The sequence below is a fragment of the Podarcis muralis genome, chromosome 10 (genome assembly GCF_964188315.1).
Source record: "Podarcis muralis chromosome 10, rPodMur119.hap1.1, whole genome shotgun sequence".
NCBI lineage: Eukaryota > Metazoa > Chordata > Lepidosauria > Squamata > Lacertidae > Podarcis > Podarcis muralis.
Genome location: NC_135664.1, coordinates 8277362 through 8301295, shown reverse-complemented (window position 1 = coordinate 8301295; position 23934 = coordinate 8277362). Strand labels below are relative to the sequence as shown.

At 41.4% G+C, this 23934-nt stretch overlaps 2 protein-coding genes across 7 annotated transcripts in view; one reads left to right on the top strand and one right to left on the bottom strand.

Annotated features, from left to right (window-relative positions):
- COG5 (component of oligomeric golgi complex 5) overlaps positions 1–23934 on the top strand; it is a 163158-nt gene that overhangs the window by 20272 nt on the left and 118952 nt on the right. The gene's annotated exons all lie outside the window — the stretch shown is intronic.
- GPR22 (G protein-coupled receptor 22) lies at positions 13165–19354 on the bottom strand. 3 transcript variants are annotated; one of them, XM_028747465.2, is made up of 3 exons: positions 18962–19354; positions 16925–17973; positions 13165–15164 (listed from the first exon to the last, which is right to left on the bottom strand). In XM_028747465.2, the coding sequence occupies exon 3, from the start codon at positions 15137–15139 to the stop codon at positions 13838–13840; it is 1302 nt and encodes a 433-aa protein (XP_028603298.2). In that variant the 5' UTR covers positions 15140–15164; positions 16925–17973; positions 18962–19354; the 3' UTR covers positions 13165–13837. The 3 variants fall into 3 exon arrangements, with proteins under 3 accessions (XP_028603298.2, XP_028603301.2, XP_028603300.2); XM_028747468.2 differs by having other exon boundaries at positions 13165–15117; XM_028747467.2 differs by having other exon boundaries at positions 16925–17857.

Below are 23934 nucleotides of genomic sequence, written 5' to 3'. Positions count from 1 at the left end.
TTCTTTCCTTCCCTTCTGCTCAAAATACCACATCCTTCTCACCATTCAGATGTTTCACATTCACAAAACTCCTTAGGATGGATTGTAAACAAAAACAAGAGGGTTACTCATCTAGCTGTACAGTAAAATGTTCATTATAGTTTTGTTAGATTGTAGGAAATAACAGCAAGCATACCATGTAATTATCGCAGCGTTGTGCAAAAATTAAGCTTATGCTACTAGCTGTTCAATGAACCGAAACTACGACGATGCCTGTAATGTGCAATGATTATCACATGAATAATATTTGCTGGCTTAGCTAGTGTATTCTTTGTGCAGCTGAATTTTGGATATGATTGGTATAATGACCCAAAGGGATTTATTGCCAATTAATGCATTTGGTGGAATGTGAGTGTTCCGTTCAGCCTAACTATAGAAAGATGTTTAACCAGAGGATGGGGGCGGGAAAACCAAGCCTGAGTTACTAAATGAATCATATTGGTGTTCTATTTCATTATCAAGCAGAATTTTGGCTTTCCTGGCAGAATTCATATTTATTACTAATAAAATAATGAATCCAGGGTTCCTGAATATTTTTGTGTGGGGGTGGGGGAGAAGGTGAGCATCTTAGTAAAAAAATAATAATCCAGCCTCAGCTTTAATCATTCAAAATCAGTATCCCTTTTCCGGATCCCAAATCAGTGATTGCATTACATGTGTGTGCATCCGTACTTTTGCCGTTTCTCTTTGAGAGGAGGTTTTGTGGGGGCAAACTTCAAGAAGTCAAGAACGTGCATTCTTGGGTCTGCACTCCCACCAGTTTCCAAATGATATACATGTACCTATAAATGTTTGTGCGTTGTTTTTAAAATTTAACAAGGTCATTGTGTGCCATTTAAAATTTAACAAGGTCATTGTGTACTTTAATTGAGAGTAACGACGGAATCCCAATCACGTCCACTCAGAAGTAAGTTCTATTGGATTCTGTGGGGCTTACTTAAAGGTAAGAGGGGAAGTTAGGGTTGCAGTCTAAAGCAGCTTATGTTCAAGAGGAAACATACATCCTTTGTGTGATCTGTGGAGTAGTTACTAAGCTATCCTTAGTGGTCAGGTTAGTTGCAGCATACTTAAGGAAAGTTTTGGAACAGTGCCAAGCTGCATGTTAACCATCTTTGGCCTCTGTGATGAGAAAATACACTGACAAGATTGAAAGTGCGTTGAGGATAAACAGTGGTCTGAGAAATTTAACAGGACAGTGCAAGCCTATGCATATCTACTCAGAAGTAAGTCCCATTGAATTTAATGAGGCTTACTCCTGGGTAAGTTAAATGTGTTTGTAGGAGTGGGGTTATTGCCTTGTTTTTGTTTGTATTACGTATTTTGTGTTCTCATTTTGTATTTTCGTGTTGTGAACTGCCCTGTGATCTTCGGAAGAATTGTGGTATGCAGATTTCATAAATAACAATAAATATAATAATAAGTTGGCTGACATCCTATGCATGTTTTATACAGTCGTACCTTGGTGCTCAAACTTAATCCATTCCGGAAGTCCGTTCCAAAACCAAAGCGTTCCAAAACCAAGGCGCGCTTTCCCATAGAAAGTAATTCAAAATGGATTAATCCGTTCCAGACTTTTAAAAACAACCCCTAAAACAGCAATTTAACATGAATTTTACTATCCAATGAGACCATTGATCCATAGAATGAAAGCAGTAAACAATGTACTGCAGTCACACAATCAATCAATCAATCAATCAATAGCTGAACTGGGTTCCACACAGTCACAAAAACAAAACAAAAAACCACAAAAACAAAAACGCAAAAGAAATAGCAAAAACAGACAAACCTCAGCGTAACACTCAAATTGGAAGTGAAACACTCAAAACGGAGCATGTTTGGCTTCCGAAAAAGGTTTGCAAACCGGAGCACTTCTGGGTTTGCAGCATTCTGGTTCCAAGTTGTTCAAGTACCAAGGCGTTTGAGAACCAAGGTACCACTATATCTCATTAGACTTACTTCAGAGCAGAAATGCATAGGATTGCCCTGTAAGACCCCCACCCCCCAAAAAAAACATAATAGTGCCCCCACATTGGGAATCTAAAAGGAAGCTAAAACTGTGTGATCTGCAGTCCAAAGTGCTTATTGACATCAGATACACTTTATAGCATGGGATGCGGGTGGTGCTGTGGGTTAAACCACAGAGCCTAGGACTTGCCGATCAGAAGGTCAGCGGTTCGAATCCCTGCAACGGGGTGAGCTCCCGTTGCTCGGTCCCTGCTCCTGCCAACCTAACAGTTCGAAAGCACGTCAAAGTGCAAGTAGATAAATAGGTACCGCTCCGGCGGGAAGGTAAACGGCGTTTCCGTGCGCTGCTCTGGTTCGCCAGAAGCTGCTTAGTCATGCTGGCCACATGACCGGAAGCTGTACGCTGGCTCCCTCAGCCAATAAAGCGAGATGAGCGCCGCAACCCCAGAGTCGTCTGCAACTGGACCTAATGGTCAGGGGTCCCTTTACCTTTTTACACTTTATAGCAGGGGTAGTCAACGTTCCAAATGTTGAACTACGGTTCCCCTCATCTCTGACCATTGGCTATTTGATTGAGGCTGCGGGCAATTGGGAGTTCCAACAACAACTGGAAGGTCCCATGTTGGTTATCCCTGCTCTATCGTCTGTGCGCAACAAGGAAAAACAGATGTGGTTTAGGAGAATCTTATGCTCCAAGATTACACATCCTTCACCACTTGTGTATGGCCATTGCCGGCCTGAGATAAAATGAATGCAAGTATGCGCCTAAGCTGTGGATTTGAGAACCATGGTTACGTCCAGGATCCTGCAGCGAAATTGAAATTTGAAACTGAAACGGCTTCCAGCATAATGCAGTGTTAGTATTTATTAGCTAAGTGCATATACTTGGCACTACTGTATAAGATATAAAATAAAAGGCCCACTGAGTCTAAAAATAACCCCTATAATTTAATTAAGAGAACACAAGGAAAGGAAAGGAAAGGGAAAGGGGGAGGAAATCATGGAGAAGGATTTGAATAAAGTAATCAAGAGAATGCAAATTGGAGCAATTATGTGTTTGATAAATTTCTTTAAAAACGAGGGATATATCAATTACTAGCAGGTAATGTGTTTTCAGCATGTATGGCTAAAGAGGATTTTTCAACATCAATTCAAAACTTAAAAATTGTGGCTTGAAAAGAAGAGGGGAATAGGGAGGAGAGTAACAACAACAACAACAATTATTATTTATTACTGTTGTTGTTAGCACTTATTAGTTGCTTTTCTTTTACAAAAAGTAATCCAAAGCAAGTTATAGAATTAGATTAAAACCAAAATGATTAAAAGCTAAAAACAGAACCTTACATAAAAGGCAGGTCTGATGCATGCTGCTCACAGGATGAGGCCGGAAATATCTAAGAACCTCCAAATGAAGGGCTCAAAACACTATGGTGTTAACAATAAATGGAGCCAAATGCATTTGGTATATTCCTTGAATAAAATCTGGTGGCTTGCTAGTATTTCACAGGCCTGGGCATAACTTGTTTCATTCATGGTCGTCTTATTGTAAGGAAGCTCTGTATCATGCGCACAGTAGCACATTGGCAGCATCGTTTAGGCACGGGCGTCTCCCCAGTTGCATGCAACCAGCACACTCCTGCTGACGCATGCGCCGTTTTCCTTGCCGAAAGGGGGCAGAATGGAATGGGGGAATCCCCACTTGCTCTTGTCCCGGGAACAGAACCCCTGCGTAAGAGGGGATTCCCCTGTGTCACGGTCCGGTTCACGGGCGAATGAAGTCCTGGCTGGGGACATCGGGACCGGGTCCAAGATGGCAAGGTGGGAGCAGGAACGGGAGTCCGGAAGCCAAGAGTCCGAGGGTCACAGAGCCGGGAGTCAAGATGCCAAGGGTCTGAGGATCAAGAAGCAAGGAGTCACAAAGTCAAGGGTCCGAGGATCAAGAGGCAAGGGGTCAAGGAGCCAAATGCAGCAAGGCAGGAAACGCGTTGCTGTGGCAAAGAGCCGAAGGGAAATGCTGACCTTATATCCATTCCTGGCTCTTGCCACCAGGTGCTGTGAGTTACCAATCGGCCTCACCTGTGCAGCCGCGCCTTGCCTCTTCAGAACAAATTTAGGAAGGCCCCAGTCCTGCGAAGTCCTGCTGGTCCCAGGGCCTGGCTCCTGCACGCACTCCTGACACCCTGTCTTGATGCCATGAATGTAGCACAGCCCCTGAGATTCCCCCTAAGACCATTACAATGCCGGTTAACTTTGATCTTTGACTAGCCTTGATAAATCTTCTGGCGCCCTTTCCACAAGCAAGAGCAGTGTCCTCAGACCTCATCAAACTTACCTGTTTGAATACAGGGCTGTGTCTTGGCTCCAGACTTGCAAAGAAGCCCACAATATGTACTAGATCACAAGCGTTATGGCTAGCTCCCCTCACACTTGCCCATATCAGTCTAGTGTGCTTAGCTGTAGTGGGGGAGAAGAATGTCCAGCTATTATTACAGTTCCCTGCCGGTTCATCTTAAGGTGAATTTGATTTGTTGCAAGGGGTGGGAGGTGTGATTACTAGTGAACCATACATCTTAAAGACACCACAGTCTCCACTGACCTTGATTGTAAGAAAACAGAATCCTGGGTAAGTCCTGGGACTTCTGAAGTCTCTTGCTGCTTCGACATTGGGGTATAAATGCTATATATCACCCTATGCACTAAGCAGTTATGTTTGGTACCATTATGGTATGTTATGGTACCATTGATTACAGAAGGTTGTTTGTCTGTTTAATTATTGTATTTTTAATATGTTCTGTATTGTTTTCAAAGTGCCACCATGTTGAGGTGTTTTTTTTTTTAACCATCTCAAAATTCCACACATCCAGAAAACCTTTGGGATTCTATTTCTCAAAGACATGCTCAAAAGAATTATTATTATCATCATTATTATTATTATTATTATTATTATTATTATTATTTCTTCACATGTTCCAGGCAGGTTTTATTTACACGTATGTACAACCTGAGCGTAAGATGGAAGGGCTCACAGCATTAACACTCCAATAGATCTTGGTTCCCCATCAGGTTTATGGCACGTTTCCCAAAGCCATCATTTTTGGTTTCAGCACAGAGAAAGCCCCAGCTCCCAGGTCGCCTCATACACAGACTAACCCAGGCTGTTCTATTTGCCAGATGATGGCACCTTCAACCAGGCAAGGGACTGGGGTAATGTCTACCCACTCCTGGAGAGCATCATTGCCCTGTTGTTCCTATGGCAACATTCAATCTCTTCCCTCAGGCAGGTGGAGGTGCTTAACTGGGCCCGCCCAAAGTGAGCCCAAAGTATGATTTTCCTTAATTGGATTACCAGGATCCCTGGAAGCTAAGTAGCAAATAGAAGTACCCTAAATAGTTTTCCCTGTCCCACTGACACTTTCTATCAATGATGTTATGGAAAGCTTCAGTTGTCGAATCAAAATATCTGTGCACTTATCAGTGTAGTAAAGCACCAGAAATTCATAGATCCTTTTTAGCCCTTTAAATTTTAGGTAATGGGAGAGAAAGTAGCTTCTGCGTTTTTCAGTTAGTGAATTTGGTTTAATCCAGGACTGGGCCAGTGTAGCATGTTAGTTCATTTCGAGTAAAGTAGAATAGTATTTAAGACCAAAGTCATATCACTCCAGTGTTTGTCCTTCACACAAGCTATTTATGTACATGAAATCACTCAGAATATAATCCATAATAGAATTTTGAGGGAAGTGCCTCCTGGTATAATTTTGTATGATATGAACTATGTAATTTTCCCTTTAATGCACAAAAAAACAAACATTTATAACCATCACTAAAAAAAAAAAAGGTCGTTGAATAATGGTTCTGTGCTGGAGAGCAACTGAGACCTGGGGTTGTGTGTGTTTACTAGATTATTTTTTTAGCTTTCATGGTTGCTTCAAAATGTGTTTATTAGAATAGGGTTTATTCACTCCTCTGAAGAGCCTGTTTGAAATGGTGGAATGGAATCTTACAGGCTATTGCTCATATGCTGGAATGTCACAACTGAAGATTTTAAATTGCTCTGTGTAAGCAAACATTTTGTCTTTTTAGTGGCTTAACAAGATTTAATCATTTGAAATTGCCTTGAATCCAAATGAGATGTATTACCCAAGTGTGTGTGTGTGTGTGTGTGTGTGTGTTGTCTCAAGCGATAGGTGCTAAAGCATATTGTATGAGACATATCTTTGCTAAGATAATTGCAAGAATAGTATTCTTTCAAACCCCTTATTCTCTCTGGGGGAACATATACTCAGCTGACTAGCATGAAAGGAAACCTGTTTCTCTGTCGCTGTTTTTGAATTCTTCTGTCACTGCAACCCAGATGGCATACAAGATTGGTTTTGGGTTTAGTTTCATCCTTAAACCATTCCAAAACAGTTTCTGATCTGATAGTGCTGCTGTGCTTGACCGCTGGAAAGTCCCATTTTCACACCAGAGAGTGTCAAAGGATTTGAAAGAAGCATCATTATAAATGTCCCCTAAGGTATGGATGCCTGTGTTTAACGACACATAGCAGCTGAATAGCTCTGTCAAGGTGGTGTTTGAGTCAGAATGCTTTTGTTCTATTTGAAGATCTGTGCAGGGTGATTTTAGCTTGTTGGCAAAATATATTGATCCTGGATAGTCACATCTTTAAAAAATTGATCTGCCCCACTTCTGTAAGGCAATCTTTGCGTGAGTCTCGAGGAGATAATCAATAGCTACCCTGAGCACTACTTTTTAATGTGCTTAAACTCAGAGGTATAGACCTAAATGGACAGGGAGCATCTTTCTGTGAGCCAGCCTTGCAGATGAACCCAACAAGAGTTACTAGCTTGCACAAGAAACAACAGCTTGCACAAGCTGCCCTTCCAACATGGTGAACCTGGCTACTTAGACTGTTTGGCTTCTTAGAAAGAAGACTTTAAAAAAATGACTCCATTTCCCCCACCCCCTCTGCCCAGTGCAATTCCATGGTTGTTGTGGAGGAAGTTAGAGACTTCCCTTCCTCTGTGGCTGGCATGGAAACTAAGCAAGCTGGCAGAAGAGCGGTAGAGCAGGTTGTGTCTCCTCTGCCAGCTTGCTTACTTGCCTGCATGGAAGTTGCAGTTGGTTCTGGCTACCAGGCAAGTTGTTAAACACAAGACAAATTCTCGATGTAAGAAACCCACCTTGTGTTTGGAGGACGACAGGTTTGCGATCTCCATAGATTCTGCTGTGAAGGCTGATGAATCTATAGTGGAGAGATCTTCTGAAGAGCATTCTTCTGAAGTTGGTGGCTCTCTGCACAGTTCGTAACCTTGACTGTGAAGGGTACAAAATGGTACAGGGATGCTCCAGAAGTTTGTGAGGCTTGTTCAGGGGGCAAACTATGGTTTTCCAAAACCCAGGAATTTGCTAGTCAAGTGAATTCGGTGGTGGGGAGTGTGCAAGCGCCGAGCTCATTCCAGAAATGCCGAACTGGTTTGGCGTTGCAGCTGAAGCAACCTGCTCTTTGGGACACTGTGTTTGGATGATCCTAATTCTGTTTAATAAGCTGAGACATGAACAAGTCTTTTGGTTACTCATGTAGCTCTTGGGGGGAACAAAGAACAAACTGAGAAATTAAGAAGTCTTCAGTTAAGTACAGTTTCCTATTTTGTTCGGATAGGGAAACTACTTCCTGATCTTCTACTTATTACAGTGGTACCTCTGGTTGCGAACGGGATCCGTTCCGGAGGCCTGTTCGCAACATGAGCAGAACGCAACCTGCGTCTGTGCACGCGCGGGTTGCGATTCGCCACTTCTGCGCATGCGCGTGACGTCATTTTGCGCGTCTGCGCATGCGCAAGTGGCGAAACCCGGAAGTAATCCTTTCTGGTACTTCTGGGTCGCTGCAGGACTTATCCTGAAAGAACGTAATATGAAGCGGACTTAACATGAGGTATGACTGTATTTTGTTCCCATTGTGAAGAAAGGAGCTGCCTACAAGAGCGAAATACTTGTTCATATATTTAGCTGATTAGATAAAATATGATCAGCTGAACAGTCTTATGCAACTCACAATTTGCCTTGTGCAACACACTACTTTGGAGTAAATCCTACTGAACTCAATGCAATTTACTTATTAGTAGGCATGCTGTACCTAGGCTAACATTGTTACAGCAGGCACTTGGAACAACCCAATGCAACTCTAGAACACTTTAAAAAATGTTGTTTGGTAGTAAAATATGGCACTATTATTGGCTGTACACTTATCGAGTTAAAACCATCTGTCAGAGGAGGACAGGAAATTTGAATTAAAGATGGTAGTCAGATAACTAAAGAGCAATCAACTATTTTCCTTCATCTGACTGATAAGAGGAACAAGGACTTGCTATCTGATATGACCATTGTTCCCTTTAACCATGAGCGATTGCAGAGTTGTTGAGGCAAAAGCAGTGCTGGCGAAAAATGATATTGCAAACACAACACATTTATCAAACATTTAAGGAGGCTGTCCGCCTAAAAATCTAGTGTTTTAGTACATACAATCTAATGTCAGATCCGGTAGCTGCCTCTTTTTAGGTGTCTGTTTCAGATTATAACCCTTGTACAGTCATACCTTGGTTTGCGAATGCCTTGCAAGTTGAACGTTTTGGCTCCTGAACGCCGCAAACCTGGAAGTGAGTGTTCCGGTTTGCTAATGTTCTTTGGAACCTGAACATCTGACACGGCTTCTGCAGGAGCTTCCTGCAGCCAATCGGAAGACACGCTTTGATTTCCAAATGTTTGGGAAGTTGAACGGACTTCTGGAATGGATTCTGTTTGACTTCAAGGTACGACTGTACAACATTTAATTTCCTTCCACCGTAGAGATGTTGCTTTGCCACCGGATACATGATGATAGAATCACATGCAAGATCCAAACAGTTGCTTATAGGAAACCTAGTCTTGTTGAATTGGTATCGTTGGCTTAGACCGTAAGAGGAATTAATGCAGGCGAGTTGTTGAAAGTATATATCCTGTCTCCCTTTGCACTTCCCTGTTCACCCTCAGAAGCCTCTCTGGAAGGTCCGGGACCTCCCTGAACATTGTAGGCTGGGACAGGACTGACTTTTCCTAGCCCCTCCAAGCCCAGCCCCACATTTTCACGGGGACCCGTGAGAGGATTTGGGGGCGGGGGGTTGTAGGTGGCTGTGGGGGAAGAGAAGAGAGTTCCGTTTCTTTGTTGTGAAATAAAAAAAAAATACAACATACAGTATACAATGGCAGTGAATGAACCCGTCACCAGAACGGTATATTCACCAGGAAGACCTGTATAGTTATCTGTATGTACAGTACTGGCTAATTGTGATATAGTTCTTACCAAAACCTGCTCCGGTTCCCTATTGTCAGTACATCTAATTACACATATTGCCTCTTGACTAAATTATTGGAAAGGGGTGCTAGCGAATTCTGTTAATTCTGTCCGTCGCTTTTAAAGGCTAACTTACACTTGCTTGTGTTACAAATCTGTGCCTGTCATTGTAAGGTGGCTATTATCTCTCGTGTGAGAAGCCATAGAATTGTAAGTTGACAGTAGCTGTACCTCAGTCTCCCTTAAAGACAAGACAGGGATAAGATTTAAAGTGATTGAGAATATTTTGCATTGATGTGGAGCCCTGCTTTCTAGATAACTGAGAACTGGTGCTGTCTGCCTTCTGTCAGATGAAAGATTTAGAGTTGCTCCAAAGAAGGTTATGACGAATGCTTGATGAATGCTGAGCCATTGTTATTACTTTAATCTGTTTTGTTTGCCATGAGAAGAACCAGTTCTCCCTAACCTTCCTGGGGTTATAGGAGCTACCATTATGGTTGATAAGTTTTAGTTAGCATTAGCATTTAGTTAGTTTAGTTTAGGTTTTGGTAACACTTGAGACTCTGATACATTGATTCCTCCCACTTCTACCATCACGTCGTCTTTAATGCTAGCTTGCCTGCCAAATATTCTTAATAATAATTTCTGCTGCAATTGCTCAGTAACCGTATTGTCTTTTAAAAGACCTGCCTTTTGCTGCATAAGTAATTTTTATGCAGGGCTTTTAAAGGCCGTCTTGCGCGACTAACTTGTGGCCAGAGTGAATGCATCTTGCCATCCATGCATGATGGCCCATCGCTGATTGACAATTTGTAGGTAGGCAGCGAAAACAGATAGTTAAATCACTTGCCAAGCCGCAGGATGTGGCCTGTGGGTTGTGTTAGGCTTGGCAAGCTGCAGCTTGTGTGTGTGCGCTTTGCGTCGTGCCACCTGTTGTCCAGAACTCTTGGAACTTAGGCTTAATATTTATTCAATACACTTAGGCAGTGTGTGTGTTTTGCGGGTCTCCAGAACGCAACATCTTACAGACAGCTTGGTCATCTTTCCGTGTTGAAAACCTAGGGTGGATTCAGAGCAGATCCGCAGCATACATTGGAAGCACACCCAAAACACATTTAAAGCGCATAACTTAGAGTCATAGACTTGTAGAGTTGGAAGGGAGCACGAGGGTCATCTAGTCCAACCCGCCTGCAGTGTGGGAATTCGTCCAACATGAACCCACAACCCTGAGATCAAGAGTCTCATACTCTACCTACTAAGCCATGAATGAAATTGCTTCTGCCAAAGAATCCTGGGAAATGTCGTTTGTTAAGGCTGCTGGGAATTGTAGCTCTGAAGGGGAAACTACAGTTCCCAGGATTCCTTGGGGCACGTTGTGTGCTTTAAATGTGCATTGGCTGTGCTTTATATGGATGGGGTAGATCTTCCCTCGGGTGACTTCATAAAAGCTGGCATTTGTGAAGGCTGCAATTCCATGTACATATTGACTACCTTGTTAAGTCCAGTATTCTCAACTTTCTGAAGCTGCTTGGGCAGCCAGAGAAGCAGAACATAGCTGAGGCTGGGCTTAAGCAGGGGGTCAGAGGCTACATCATACACCTTCCCTTGTTTACAGGGCCAGGCAAGGAACCTTTAAGAAGACTGTGCCTCTAAATGTGCCAGGACGGTGGTGACACCATTCCATAGCATCCCCATTAAATTGAAAGTGACTGTGTGTGGGTGTTTGCAGTATGCATCTCACTATCTTGGTTTTGCCATATACCGTATTTTTCCGTGTATAAGACTAGGTTCCCCCCCTAAAAATAATGTCAAAAATTCGGGGGCGTCTTGTACACGGATAGTGCCGAGGGTGGACTGGCGATTGGTTGTTTCCCCGAAAATAGGAGGCGTCTTATACATGGGGGAGTCTTCTAGATGGAAAAATACGGTATGTCACATCTACTACACTGCCTTTGATAAGACTTTTAAAACCTCTTGACTGATCTGTACCTTTTGGGTGTCCTTTGAAAACCCGTGACAAAGGGGGGGGGAGCTTAATTTAAGGTGCTAATTGAAATTCAACACACACACACACACACACACCCCGTTTCACAAAGCATCATGTTGGCTGGTGCTAGGCTTTATAGTCTCTTGGTGAGATCAGAGCAGTGCCAGGTCAGGACAGATTGGTTGACAACTTGGGTCTGCACCAGGACTTCTGATGCAAACAGACCTAACACCAGGTAGCTGATTCATTTGCAAGATTATCCTAAATCCACTCTAGAATCAGTGCACAAAGATCATTGGAAGGAAAGGGCAGTGGGTTGGATTTTTTCCTTCCAATGTCCACATGAAGGCTGCCCAAGTCTTTTTAAAATTGGTTAAGCAGAGAAAACTGTCTTATCTGGAAATGCGTGGAGTTCTTACAACATCACTTGTTCAGTTTCACTCCTGCTGCCCAGGGGAAAATATCCTAGATTGGTCACCCAAACATCTTGAGGAAGAAATATAAGAAACCCCTCTTTAAAAGAGGGCTGTGTTCACCTCTCTCCCAAAAGCATTGCTGAGCCTGATCAGAAATTGGTCTTTATTAGCTCTGAAGGGTAAGGTAAAGGTAAAGGTACCCCTGCCCGTACGGGCCAGTCTTGACAGACTCTAGGGTTGTGCGCCCATCTCACTCAAGAGGCCGGGGGCCAGCGCTGTCCGGAGACACTTCCGGGTCACGTGGCCAGCGTGACAAGCTGCATCTGGCGAGCCAGCGCAGCACACGGAAACGCCGTTTACCTTCCCGCTGGTAAGCGGTCCCTATTTATCTACTTGCACCCGGGGGTGCTTTCGAACTGCTAGGTTGGCAGGCGCTGGGACTGAGCAGCGGGAGCGCACCCCGCCACGGGGATTCGAACCGCCGACCTTTCGATCGGCAAGCCCTAGGCGCTGAGGCTTTTACCCACAGCGCCACCCGCGTCCCCCAGCTCTGAAGGGACAAGGATCCAAATTACTGTACCCCAAGTACAGTGTTGGGTTCTACACCTCACAGTTGGTCTAAGCCAGGGTTTTCCTAAGTCAAATCTCTAGCTGTTTTGGGACTGCAGTACCCCTCACCCCTCACCCCTGACCACTGGTCCTGCTAGCTAGGGATGATGGGAGTTGTAGTCCAAAAACAGCTGGAGACCCAAGTTTGGGAAACCCTGGCCTAAGCGATGATGACAGCTGGGTGCGCCCAGTGTTGATCAGTGCGGTAACTGGCAGAAATGCAGCAATATCACATCTGGTTTAAGATTAAGGGATCACTGCAAGTTTACCATTTCAAATGTCTCTTCTACACAGTACTTTAAGGGTTAGGGTTAACTAGCGGTAGTAAGAACAGAATGATAAAGGATCAATGGGGGTCCCTACGCAATTCCTTTCTTTTCAGGCTGAGTGGGGGAGAGTTGGAATCATGCAGCCAGCTATGATTCTGATAACCTTCCAAATTGCAATTACCCTGTTAGTTATTGGACAAGGTGCCGTGCTAGTTTGAGCGGTAGGAAAATGCAATATCCTGCCTTCCTTGAGGGCAGATATCTGGATCCTACAAATCAAATGAAGTAATGCTGTACTGCAAATTTAATGTCTGGGTGGGCTCATAATAACACTTGTGTAGCTGCCCTGTGATGCATTTGTGGAAAATAACTGTTGGAAATTTGGCATTTTGATTGCAATGCTACACTTAGTAGAAAGTGCTGGAAGGAAGAAAATATTGTTTTAAAATCAGAATAGCATAATTAAGGCTTGTTTATGTGGCTAGTAAACATGGGAAGAACATTCCTTATTTCATCCATTTTACTTCACACTTAAGTGCATTATCGTATAACCATTTCTGTAACAGATTAACATTATGTTATGAGAGAGGTTGTCTATTTTTTCTGTGAAAACTAGTTGTAAGGGCAGGTTGTTTCGGCTTTAAAGAAACTTAAAATTTAATAATTCCTTAGATTAGGTCAGAGATGTGGTGGGTGATGAACATGTGTGGGATGCATTGGACACATAATTATAATTTCTGGCTCCGATAAAAAAAAGTTTGGTGTTCATTAATATAGTTTGATATATCAGAAGAGAGCCATCTGGAAAGATTTAAAAACCTTAATGTCACACAAGTTATGTCAAGCCAATAAACTCTTTTGGTGGCAGAAAGCTTAAAAACAAAGCTTTATATATTTACAGCAACTCAAATATATATATATGTTTAAAAGTGTACACCTTTTAAGGCTATTTTTATATAAAATATTTACGTAGATGTATATTGGAGGACAGCATATTGACAAAATATTTCCATGGTATTACTCTTAACAAACTGCCATGCAACACACACCTTGACTAATGAAGAAATAGAATATACAGGCCTTATCTATTTAGCACATGTCAAACATTTACAGTCTACCCAATTCTATCGTCCATTTTTTTTAAAAAAAAAGATCCTTATTTGGCAGTATTTCCTTCAGCTTCTTCTTAACATTTCCTATTAAATGATTCAGTGCATACTGAAATCTAATCTGTGACAACCTGAGGTACTAGGCATTTTTGTCTTACTTCATGGTCTTCAAAAGTAATTGTCTTGTTCCTCTTAGGCTCTATCCACGAGTTGTGTATAACAGCATTATTTGGAATGGGGTCAGCTTCCACTATTGAAACAACGCGTTTTTTCATTTTGCTTTTCAGAACTTTCTGAAATTTCTGTCGGGTGAATGCGTATAGTAGAGGATGGAAAATGGTAGTTCCGTATGCCATGACTAGAAAACATAACCTCAGTTTTACCAAAAGGTCACTTGGGCCCAAACATAAAATGGTAGTGTTTAAAACCGTAATTGGCGTCCAGCAGAGAAGAAAAGTTGAAATGATCAACAGTGACATCCTGAAGACTCTCTTCTGTCTTTCCCGCCTTTCGCGATGTCTCTTTACAGCTCTCCGTAGGGCAATTATAACAGAAACGGAAGTCCTCACGCCAAAGACGACGTTTCTCCCTCCACTGCTTTGGGATACTTCAGTAGTTTCATGTTGCGTGGACAAAGAAATGGTTTTTTTCTTCCTTGCTTTTTTCTTCTGTGCCGTGGAGAACCTTGTGCCTATTCGGATATTGAGTGCCTGGAGGATTTTGCTGTACGTAATTAACATTACTATAACGGTGAAAAAAAATATAGGAATCTGCACCAAAAGGTGGTAGTACATTCCCAGCTCTGTGTAGTATTCATTGGTGCTGACGCACAAGAGCGTCTTATTCTCCCAAGTATTGGCACTTTGAAGACTGAAGAAATTCACTTCGATGAATGGAATTAAGAAGGCGAAGAAAGAGACGATCCATATCGATGTCATGAGCGTCACAGCCCTTCCCATCGTCAAGATCCGGTTTGCAGGCTTCACAGAGATATCGTATCGGTCCAAAGTGATAGCAAAGACGTTGATTGCAGTGGAGACACTTGCGAAGGAGACACAAGCCTCGTGGAAGCAGCAGATCAGTGCTGTGTTGCTCTCCAGAGAAAGCAGAAGAATAACTATAGTTAGAGGGATACATCCCACACAAATTATTACATCAAGGACGTGCAGGTTCATTGTAATAATGTTACTGACCGAGTTGATTAAGTTGGATTTCATGCAGTAAAGTACCAAGACAGTGAGGTTGCTGCCAAGTCCCAATACAATTTCTAGCACCAGAAATCCAGTCAGAGAAACTTGAAAGCTTAATGGATAAGACAGTGGTTGGTACATATTTGTGTCGATGTCGTCAATGGCATCTCGAACTGTAATGTTGGATTCAGACTGCATGTTGACTTCTAGAATGGAAGAGAAACACATTCTTTGGTTGGAAGTTTGTTTTGCCCTGAAAGATGAGAGAGAACATATAAAGCTGTTTGGTTTTTGGATGCTCGTCATAATTTACACGTCTACAGAAAAGCAGGTTTTGGTTTTTATTAGCTTTTAATTAACACACGGTGACTTTGGAATTGTACTTAGCTTGCAGGAATTGAAGGCAGTAAAAAAAGAATTTTTTTTAAAACAAGGCTGTAACATTTGCAATGCAAACTGCATGCACAGCTTTGACCTTTGTACTTGTTGGAAACTAAGCCATATTATTTTATATGAAGCTTTTGTGGGGAAAGGGAGGTGGCTTTATTTCAAAGAAACATGCGTTTTGCATTTCTTCCTCTGGATGATAACTCCACCTTGAAACATTTATTTAGATTACAGTCATGTTATTGGAATGGTCTACTGCTATCTCTTTGGAAGGTGTCTTGTATCGAGTGATTGTCTTTGATGTATCAATACGTGTAAAATGTTGTGGGTGCATATAAATTGATTGTGCAGTTATAACTGAATGTTTGCACATATGCGCAAAGATTTGCAAATGTATGCACAGTCTCTTGCACTGGTTTCATAAACTATTGATACATCTTTTTTATGTGCCCAGCATGTTCCATGCAAGGAAATTCAAGCTGCTAGCAGAGAGATTGGCTTCATAGTCTTGAGTTGTTGAGCTGCATGAAGCAGGAGAATTTAATCACAACATCTTTGTCATCTTGTTAGACAAGAATACATATTTTGTCATGGTGGGGTTACATAGGCAGGGTCAAGTGGGTGGTGCATTTGTGTGTGTTTTCTGCACAAAATACTGTAAAAGTCGTCTTCCATCCCATGTTGAAGATTTACAGTTTACTGAAATAGCATTAATTGTGGCAATATGACTTCTGCTATGACCACACCCTGGGCAGTTTATGATTCCAGTGTCACATATTTAATAATAATAATTTTAGGTGCTTGCTAATTGACTGCTTCTGAAAGGTGAACCACTTTCTGTGCCTTAGGCCTTCTGACAGTGCTATTTACTCAAAAGTAAGTCCCATTGTGGTCACTGGGGCTTACTCCTAGGTAAACGTGCATAGAGTTGCTGCGCAAGATATTTCGGCAAAAACCGATTTGTCTTGGTTGTTTCATATCCGTGTTTACACCCTTGTAAAATAAACATTTTAAAAATAAAATGACAGTTGTTAGTCCTTTCACTCGGAAATTTCAATAATAGGTTGGGGTTTTGGTTAATTATTAGCTGGCATATTTATTGAAGAAGGGCAATGATTTTTATACTATAAGAGTTTTGGTTAGGAAATAAAGCAGAAAACCTTTTAAAAAATACTAGCTGTTACTCTTATCACCAGATGCAAGTTTTGAATGTCTTAGATGGCAATTTCTTCTGTTTATGAGGTCTTAGCCATAGGGACATGTTTACAGCTATTCTAAATGTATTGTAAATTATATACCCTTTGCAGTGGTTAACAGAAAGATTAGAGGTAGTTTAGCTGAAGCAAGGCACACTGTATAACCTAGCCTGTTTTACTAGGCTAAGCTGCAGGAACATGCAAACTGAAATCTTACAAAAATGGAAAAATTCCCCATGTGCCAACTTTTAGACAGACAGATTAAACATTAGGTCTTTGTCACACCAGTCAGTTAGATAGATGTTCAGTTAAATAAAAGCAGAGGTGTCAAGATGGGAAGGTAATTAAAATGAAACGCATACCCAGAGCTGTGCTCTTTTCTTCTGCAAATGTTAAAACAGAGGTTGGGTGCATGCAACATCTGACCTACCTGTTTTCTGTTGCCTCAGGGGCCTTTCAGCTCACTATAGCAGCTTCTCATAAATTCATACATGGTGTCACTGACAGATTTTGACATGCGTTTTCACCTGGCAACAGAAAGATGGCTGCGATCTGTTTCCAGCCTTGCAGAATATTTTAGTTTTTCTTTTTGTTTTCAGCACATCAGCAGCAGATGAAAAAAAAAAAAGCACAATTGAACAAAAAGGCTTAATTATAGGTTCCTACAGACCAGAGCCTGGTGTATATGAGTTGTCTCTCCCTTTTAAAAGCCACCGGTGGACAGCAACTCATTTGTGAGTGATTCATAATTTCTAGCCTCTTCTCCATTGTTTGGCACCACTTTTTAATTTCTAAAAATTACATTTCTAAAAATGTAAGCTGCAGGATAGAAATTAACACTGGACTTCAAAAATGCCCTTTTGTTAGAGTTGTACAATGGCTTGTGTGGTACTTTTGTTCGTTAGTGTGGAGTCCTGGGTTTGCCACAAAAATTGCTGTGTGTTGCATTAATCCAGTTACTGTGTGCTCATTTGCAGCTACTATAACTCGGGTCATAAACTACATCAGCTGGTTAGGATAGTTCCCTTAAACTTTAGTCACTGTACTAAGTGCTACAAATGGCGTTTTTATTGTTGTATATGACATACTTGGAGCCAAATTTTAGCATGCTGGTATTTATCTAGATATTCCTTCAGGGAAAATTTGTGTTACTGTTTCTTCATTCGTCAGCCAAATCCACAATTCTGGTTTTATGTTATAAATCCGTTTGCAAGAGGTGCTCACCATTTTGCTTCAGCAATAAGCCACTGAATTAATCTTCTCTCCTTGAGTATTTGAGCAGGTGCCTTTGTTAGTCCTGTGTCCATATATGCATCACACGCCATTCAAGGGGGAATGTAGATCCATAACTTTCTTGTAACTCCTTGGGTTTAAAAACATATATTATAATAAGCACATCCCGATAGCTGTTGTGAAGATCTGCAGGCGACTGTGTTTTTCTTGTCGTTGGTAATAAAACCGAATCAGATTATATGCTCCCTTGAAAAGGAAGATGAAACATGATAAAAGCAGAGATTCTATAATCATTTAAATACAATTATGACTGAATACATGCTTCTAGTATCATATCATTGCACACTTTGAAAGATGGCTTCTGTCAGACAGTGTGAAATTGTTTTCTGTAGGAGTATATAACATTAACAAAATTATTTAAGTACTTCCGAATATGGTAGTTCTCTTCTGTTCGTCCCCATCCTGAAATACCTTTCCATTTGGATCCATTTAGACTGGATATATTTTAAGATTACGTTAAAGCCAAGGATACAGTAGTAGTTAGGGGAGGAATGTTTCTACAATTAAAAAAACCAATAATTCATAAGTACTGTGGAATGCAGCTTTAACAATAGACTAGTTTACATACTAATGTATTGGCTTCATGTGACCACGTAAAAGTCTCCACTGCTTCGTAGGAATTATAAGTAGCATTTTGATTTCCTTACTTTGTGTAAGCTTATTTGCATTACACTTCTTCAGACATACCTTCAGTAGCAAAGCATTTAACAGAAACACACACACACACACACAATTTCCCCATAGGCAACCTGGGATTAGTCATATAACCCATCCCCCACAAAAAAGCATTTATGATCCTTTATGGGATATTTGAATTTGTTAGTGACATATGCTGCTGCCTAATATATATTTTTTTCAAATGGCCTTGACAGAAGAAAGCATTTTAACTGCGTTAAGAACTATTTAGCAGCCGAAACCTAAGCTGTGCCATCCCTTAAGAGGTACAGACACTGTAATCTTCCAGATCGCATGAATTTACAGGCAAAACACTGTTGAAGGATTTCATCCTTTTAAATGGAAGAAGGCATATTTGAATGCTGTGTGTCCTCAAAAATAAAAGCAGGAAGCCAAATCAGAATTTTAAGCTGAACCTCCTGTCGTCTCTCTCCCCTTCACAAACATTGTTTCTTAGCTACCGCTGAGGCTCTGTATTGTAAAAAGGAATGTGCCTTACCTCTATTGAGGATTCAATAAATTCCCGAAGCCGGTGGAACAGTTCCAGTTTGGAGGGATTCATAGTTTGTTTGTTTTTTGGTGGTTGTTGTTGGTTTTTTCACTTGTTAGCAGAGTACAGGGGGAAGAGGGTGAATAGCATTTCTCCGAAAAAGGACCTTAATGAAAATTTGCGCTTGTGCTGTGCCATTGTTTCCGCGCTGTTTGTTCACATGCACACAGCATGCAGTGCTGCTTTCTGAGCCTGCTGCAGTCTCCCGCTTCCCACCGTAGAATCAATAAGCATCTGAAAATGCATAATGAAAGTCATTTAACATACTGAAGGCTTCTTGTCTCCAGAGGCAGCGCAGGCTTTCGGAAGAGGAGCCGCTTTGGCTGCCTAGGAAAGCTTGTTCCGGGCAGCCTGAGCAGAATGACAGCCTACCTTGTCGCTTCCCTTCACTGCAGAGAGATGCAGTGCATTCACTAATTTTGATTGGTCAGTGATGTTCGGCTTAAACTGTGCTTCATGCATATGGGAGTGAATTTTCTTTTTCTCTTTTTAGAGGAAGCTTCTGTTTAAAGGGCTATTTTTTAAAGTGATGCCTTGAATAGATTAAAGAATAATAGTTTTAGTATCCCCATTTTGCACAGTGTGTGTGTGTGTGGTGCAGAATAGTGGATGTGCTACATGAGACCACACAAGTAGGGGAAAGCAGGTATATATCATATTGCATATATTATATTTAGACGAATGTGTTGTTCGCACATGCTTTAGGGTCTGCTTTACATCTACCTCTCAGGTGAAAATCTATTCTCTTCAGTTAATGGCACTAAATCTTAGCCAATATCGTATATTTATGGGAAGTAGGAACTGAAAAAGTAGAGTTTGGCATGGAATCACTTGGGGTATTTAGGATATTAGTAGGGAAAATGAATTTCATTTAGTTTTGATTTTATATAGTCTGTCAACTGTGGTTTCCAGAAGTTCTGGCATATTGCAGTTTGATAGATTTCACTGAGAAATGTATTGAATGTGAAAGCTGTGAATATTACTTCTCCTTCAGTGCAGGACATTGAATATTGTTCTTATGCATGATTCTGTTAAACTCTATTTTCTTTGGCACATCTTATCTGTCTTACAGCTTCATGTTCATTTAACTTAATATTTAATCTTTGCTCAATTCTGAGTAGGAACTTGAGTAGTGGTAGCTATATGATGAGCAATTAAACCAGAGAGTCAGGATGTTCTGTTAGGACCATCTTGAATGAGTCAGGATGTGCTATTAAATCTAGAATGTGGATAAGACACACCTGGAAAATGCCTTTTATTAGGTTTAAGAATAGATTAGTCTAAAATTATGTTCTGTTAGTGGGTATGTAGATGTGGGTTGCAATTCATTGCAGGCATTAAAAAAAACCCAGGGACCTGTTATCTGTTTTTAATGGTTGGCTTGATTCCTTAGGTGTAGGTACTGTAACTGGAAGAACTGCAGACGTACAGGAGTGCTTTCTTTGGATCACAGCTGTAAACTGCTGGAAAAACCGAAAAATGCACAATAGACAGCACATTTGTAAGGGGGCTAGTTTTTAAATTTTAAAAAATAAATACTCTGTAAAGAGAAAAGGAGTTGCTAATGGAAGATGTCTATACATACTACAATGTATGTATAATGGAAGATGTCTTTACATACTACAATGGTAGTTTTCTTTCAAATGGACATCAATTTGGTGGGGCCAGGTTTTCTTGAACATCCATTTTTTCATGAAGTTGGAAAGCTAGTAGTCAGCCAAAGCATGTCATTGCCACATCTCTTGTCCCACCCTCAGCTATGATTGGGACATACAACACAAATGGAGTAGGATAAGTGGCCATCCCAGATTTTGGCTTACTGTCAAAGCTTTTGCGTGACAGCAGTCACGAAATTAAAAGACGCCTGCTTCTTGGGAGAAAGGCTATGGCAAACCTAGACAACATCTTAAAAAGCAGAGACATCACCTTGCCAACAAAGGTCCGTATAGTAAAAGCCATGGTTTTCCCAGTAGTGATGTATGGAAGTGAGAGCACAAAACCAGAAATAGTGTCTTGGTTTGAAAACTTTATCTTGGTCTAAGAATGGAATCCGAACGGTAGAAGGTCACCGGCGGCGGGAGGCCTCATTAGGGAAAGCGTGCCTTGGTTTAAGAATGGTTTTGGTTTAAGAACGGACTTCTGGAACAGATTAAGTTCGTAAACCGAGGTACCACTGTATATGAACATAAAAATAATCCAACAGGCAGAGCATGAGAACAGCAGTCATCCCCAACAACTGGAATTCATGGCATGCTGCCCCCTGTACTGGGAGGCTCCCGGTATCCATCCTTACTAATAGCCATTGATTTTCCTCTATGGTTTTGTCTAATCCTCTTTTAAAGCGCCCTTTTCGAAGAAATCTAAGATAAGGACACCACCACATCTTACAGGGGTAAATTGCATAAAGTATATTCTTGGCGAAGTAGTACCTCGTTTTGTGTGTCCTAACTCTACTACCAAAACATTTCAGAAGATTACAGTGAGTTCTACTGTTATAACAGAGACATTTCTGTCTTTTTACTTCCATAAATTTCCATGCTATTCATAATTTTTAAAACCTTTGTCGTGTCCCACTTCCACTACCTTTTCTAAGCTGAAAAGCCCCCCAAACTTTAGTATGTAAGGTGCTCCAGACCCTTGATCATTTTGTTTTCTTTTCTAGCTCTGCAGTATCCTTTTTGAGATAAGTGACCAGAATTTTACAATATTCCAAGGTTTGTTTTTTTAAGAGCAGTAGGTCACTAGCAGTAATACTTTCAATTACTGCCAGTGTGGTGTAGTGGTTAAGAGCGGTAGTCTCGTAATCTGGTGAACCGGGTTCGCGTCTCCGCTCCTCCACCTGCAGCTGCTGGGTGACCTTGGGCCAGTCACACTTCTCTGAAGTCTCTCAGCCCCACTCACCTCACAGAGTGTTTGTTGTGGGGGAGGAAGGGAAAGGAGAAGGTTAGCCGCTTTGAGACTCCTTAAAGGGAGTGAAAGGCGGGATATCAAATCCAAACTCCTCTTCTTCTTCTTCAACTCCAATTTCCCCCTAGTGTAGAATTTGCCTCCTTAAAACTGCTCCTGCACATTTAATTGCAGTTTCACCATGATTCCTAGGGTTGCTTGGCAAATGAATTGGTAGCAACTAACTGTCTGTGTAGATAAGTAATATATGAGAAATTGATTTTTAGAGTCTGGGTTGGCACATAGGCTAGGATAAAAACCCTTTCTCTTGTGATTTTACGCTGCGAACGACCCTGAGATCTACGGGTATAAGTTGGTGTACAAATTTAATTAATAATAATAATAATAATAATTTCTATACCCATATACAAACACACACATATTAGTGCTTCTCTTCTTGACTCTGTAATCATTTTCTGGTTCAAAGTGGAGATTTTGTGGTAGGAGGGCAATTTAGCCAGGAAATTTTATGTTATTGAGTAAATCATTCAATAGAGATGAGCTCAATTGTTATGCTGGAAAAGCTGGGGGGGGGGGGGTGGAACTACAAGAACATTTCAACAAGTTTCTTCCTCTTGTCAAATTGTCACAGTTCTCCTGTTTTGCTGGTGCTTGACATACTTTATTATACTGATTTTTTCAGTGTAAATGGTAGATAGATTGTATGACGATGAGGAGATGTAAAGTATTATTGAGCATTGTTCTTGAAAGAATACTCCCCCATGAGTAAATTTGTGACCTCTCATGCAACACATAAACATTTTAGATGCATGCTGTTTTACATATAATAGCCACTAGGCTATTAGTATGCATATATTTGTAGAGAGGAGGGTTTAGTCCATGTTCCCTGTACAGTCTTATATTGAATGTTGTTCTGCTATTATTGATCACTGCTGTTCTAGAAAACAGGACTCATGCAACATTGTGCTCGGGCCCTCTAGTAAACAATGTTCTCTGTGCAGAGTGCTTTTGACCTTGTGTTAAGGGCTCTACAGACTCTCCCAACAACTGTAATCTAATTAGTGTGGGTTTTCTAATAATGGTTATGAAACCAATTGGAGTGTTGGGTGGGTGCTTCAGAAATCTAAATAAAAATAAAAACAGAACCGAAATAGTCTATTACCCTGTGGTTACATGAATAGGATCCTTCACCTTCCATATCAGGAAGCTTGGTGTCTGTAGTTTTGCGTGTTAACCACAATCTTAAACCCCACGAACTTTAGGTGGATTGGGGACACGGTGGTACGAAACATTTCTGTTTAGTACATGTTAAGCATGGCTATTCGTGCTGTATAAAACTGGCGCTGGCTCTAACGTTCTTACCCACGTGTCAATTTTCAGAGCTCAAAAAAGTAATGATCACTTTCATTACAGTATTCCCAAGTCATGTGCATTTGGGAATATGGTGCATTTGCAACACACACACATTTTATTGGTGCAAATTCAGTGATAGGTGCTTGCAACGGCTTTCCCAGAGGCAGTGGCAGAAGAGGTTGTTGTTGTTGTTGTTTAGTCGTTTAGTCGTGTCCGACTCTTCATGACCCCATGGACCAGAGCACGCCAGGCACTCCTGTCTTCCACTGCCTCCTGCAGTTTGGTCAAACTCATGCTGGTAGCTTCGAGAACAGTGTCCAACCATCTCGTCCTCTGTCGTCCCCTTCTCCTTGTGCCCTCAATCTTTCCCAACATCAGGGTCTTTTCCAGGGAGTCTTCTCTTCTCATGAGGTGGCCAAAGTATTGGAGCCTCAGGTTCAGGATCTGTCCTTCCAGTGAGCAATCAGGGCTGATTTCCTTCAGAATGGACAGGTTTGATCTTCTTGCAGTCCATGGGACTCTCAAGAGTCTCCTCCAGCACCATAATTCAAAAGCATCAATTCTTTGGCGATCAGCCTTCTTTATGGTCCAGCTCTCACTTCCATACATCACTACTGGGAAAACCATGGCTTTAACTATACGGACCTTTGTTGGCAAGGTGA

Excerpts from the sequence above, each read along its gene's own strand:
- GPR22 (XM_028747465.2), bottom strand. The coding sequence starts at position 15,139 with ATGTGTTTCTCTTCCATTCTAGAAGTCAACATGCAGTCTGAATCCAAC.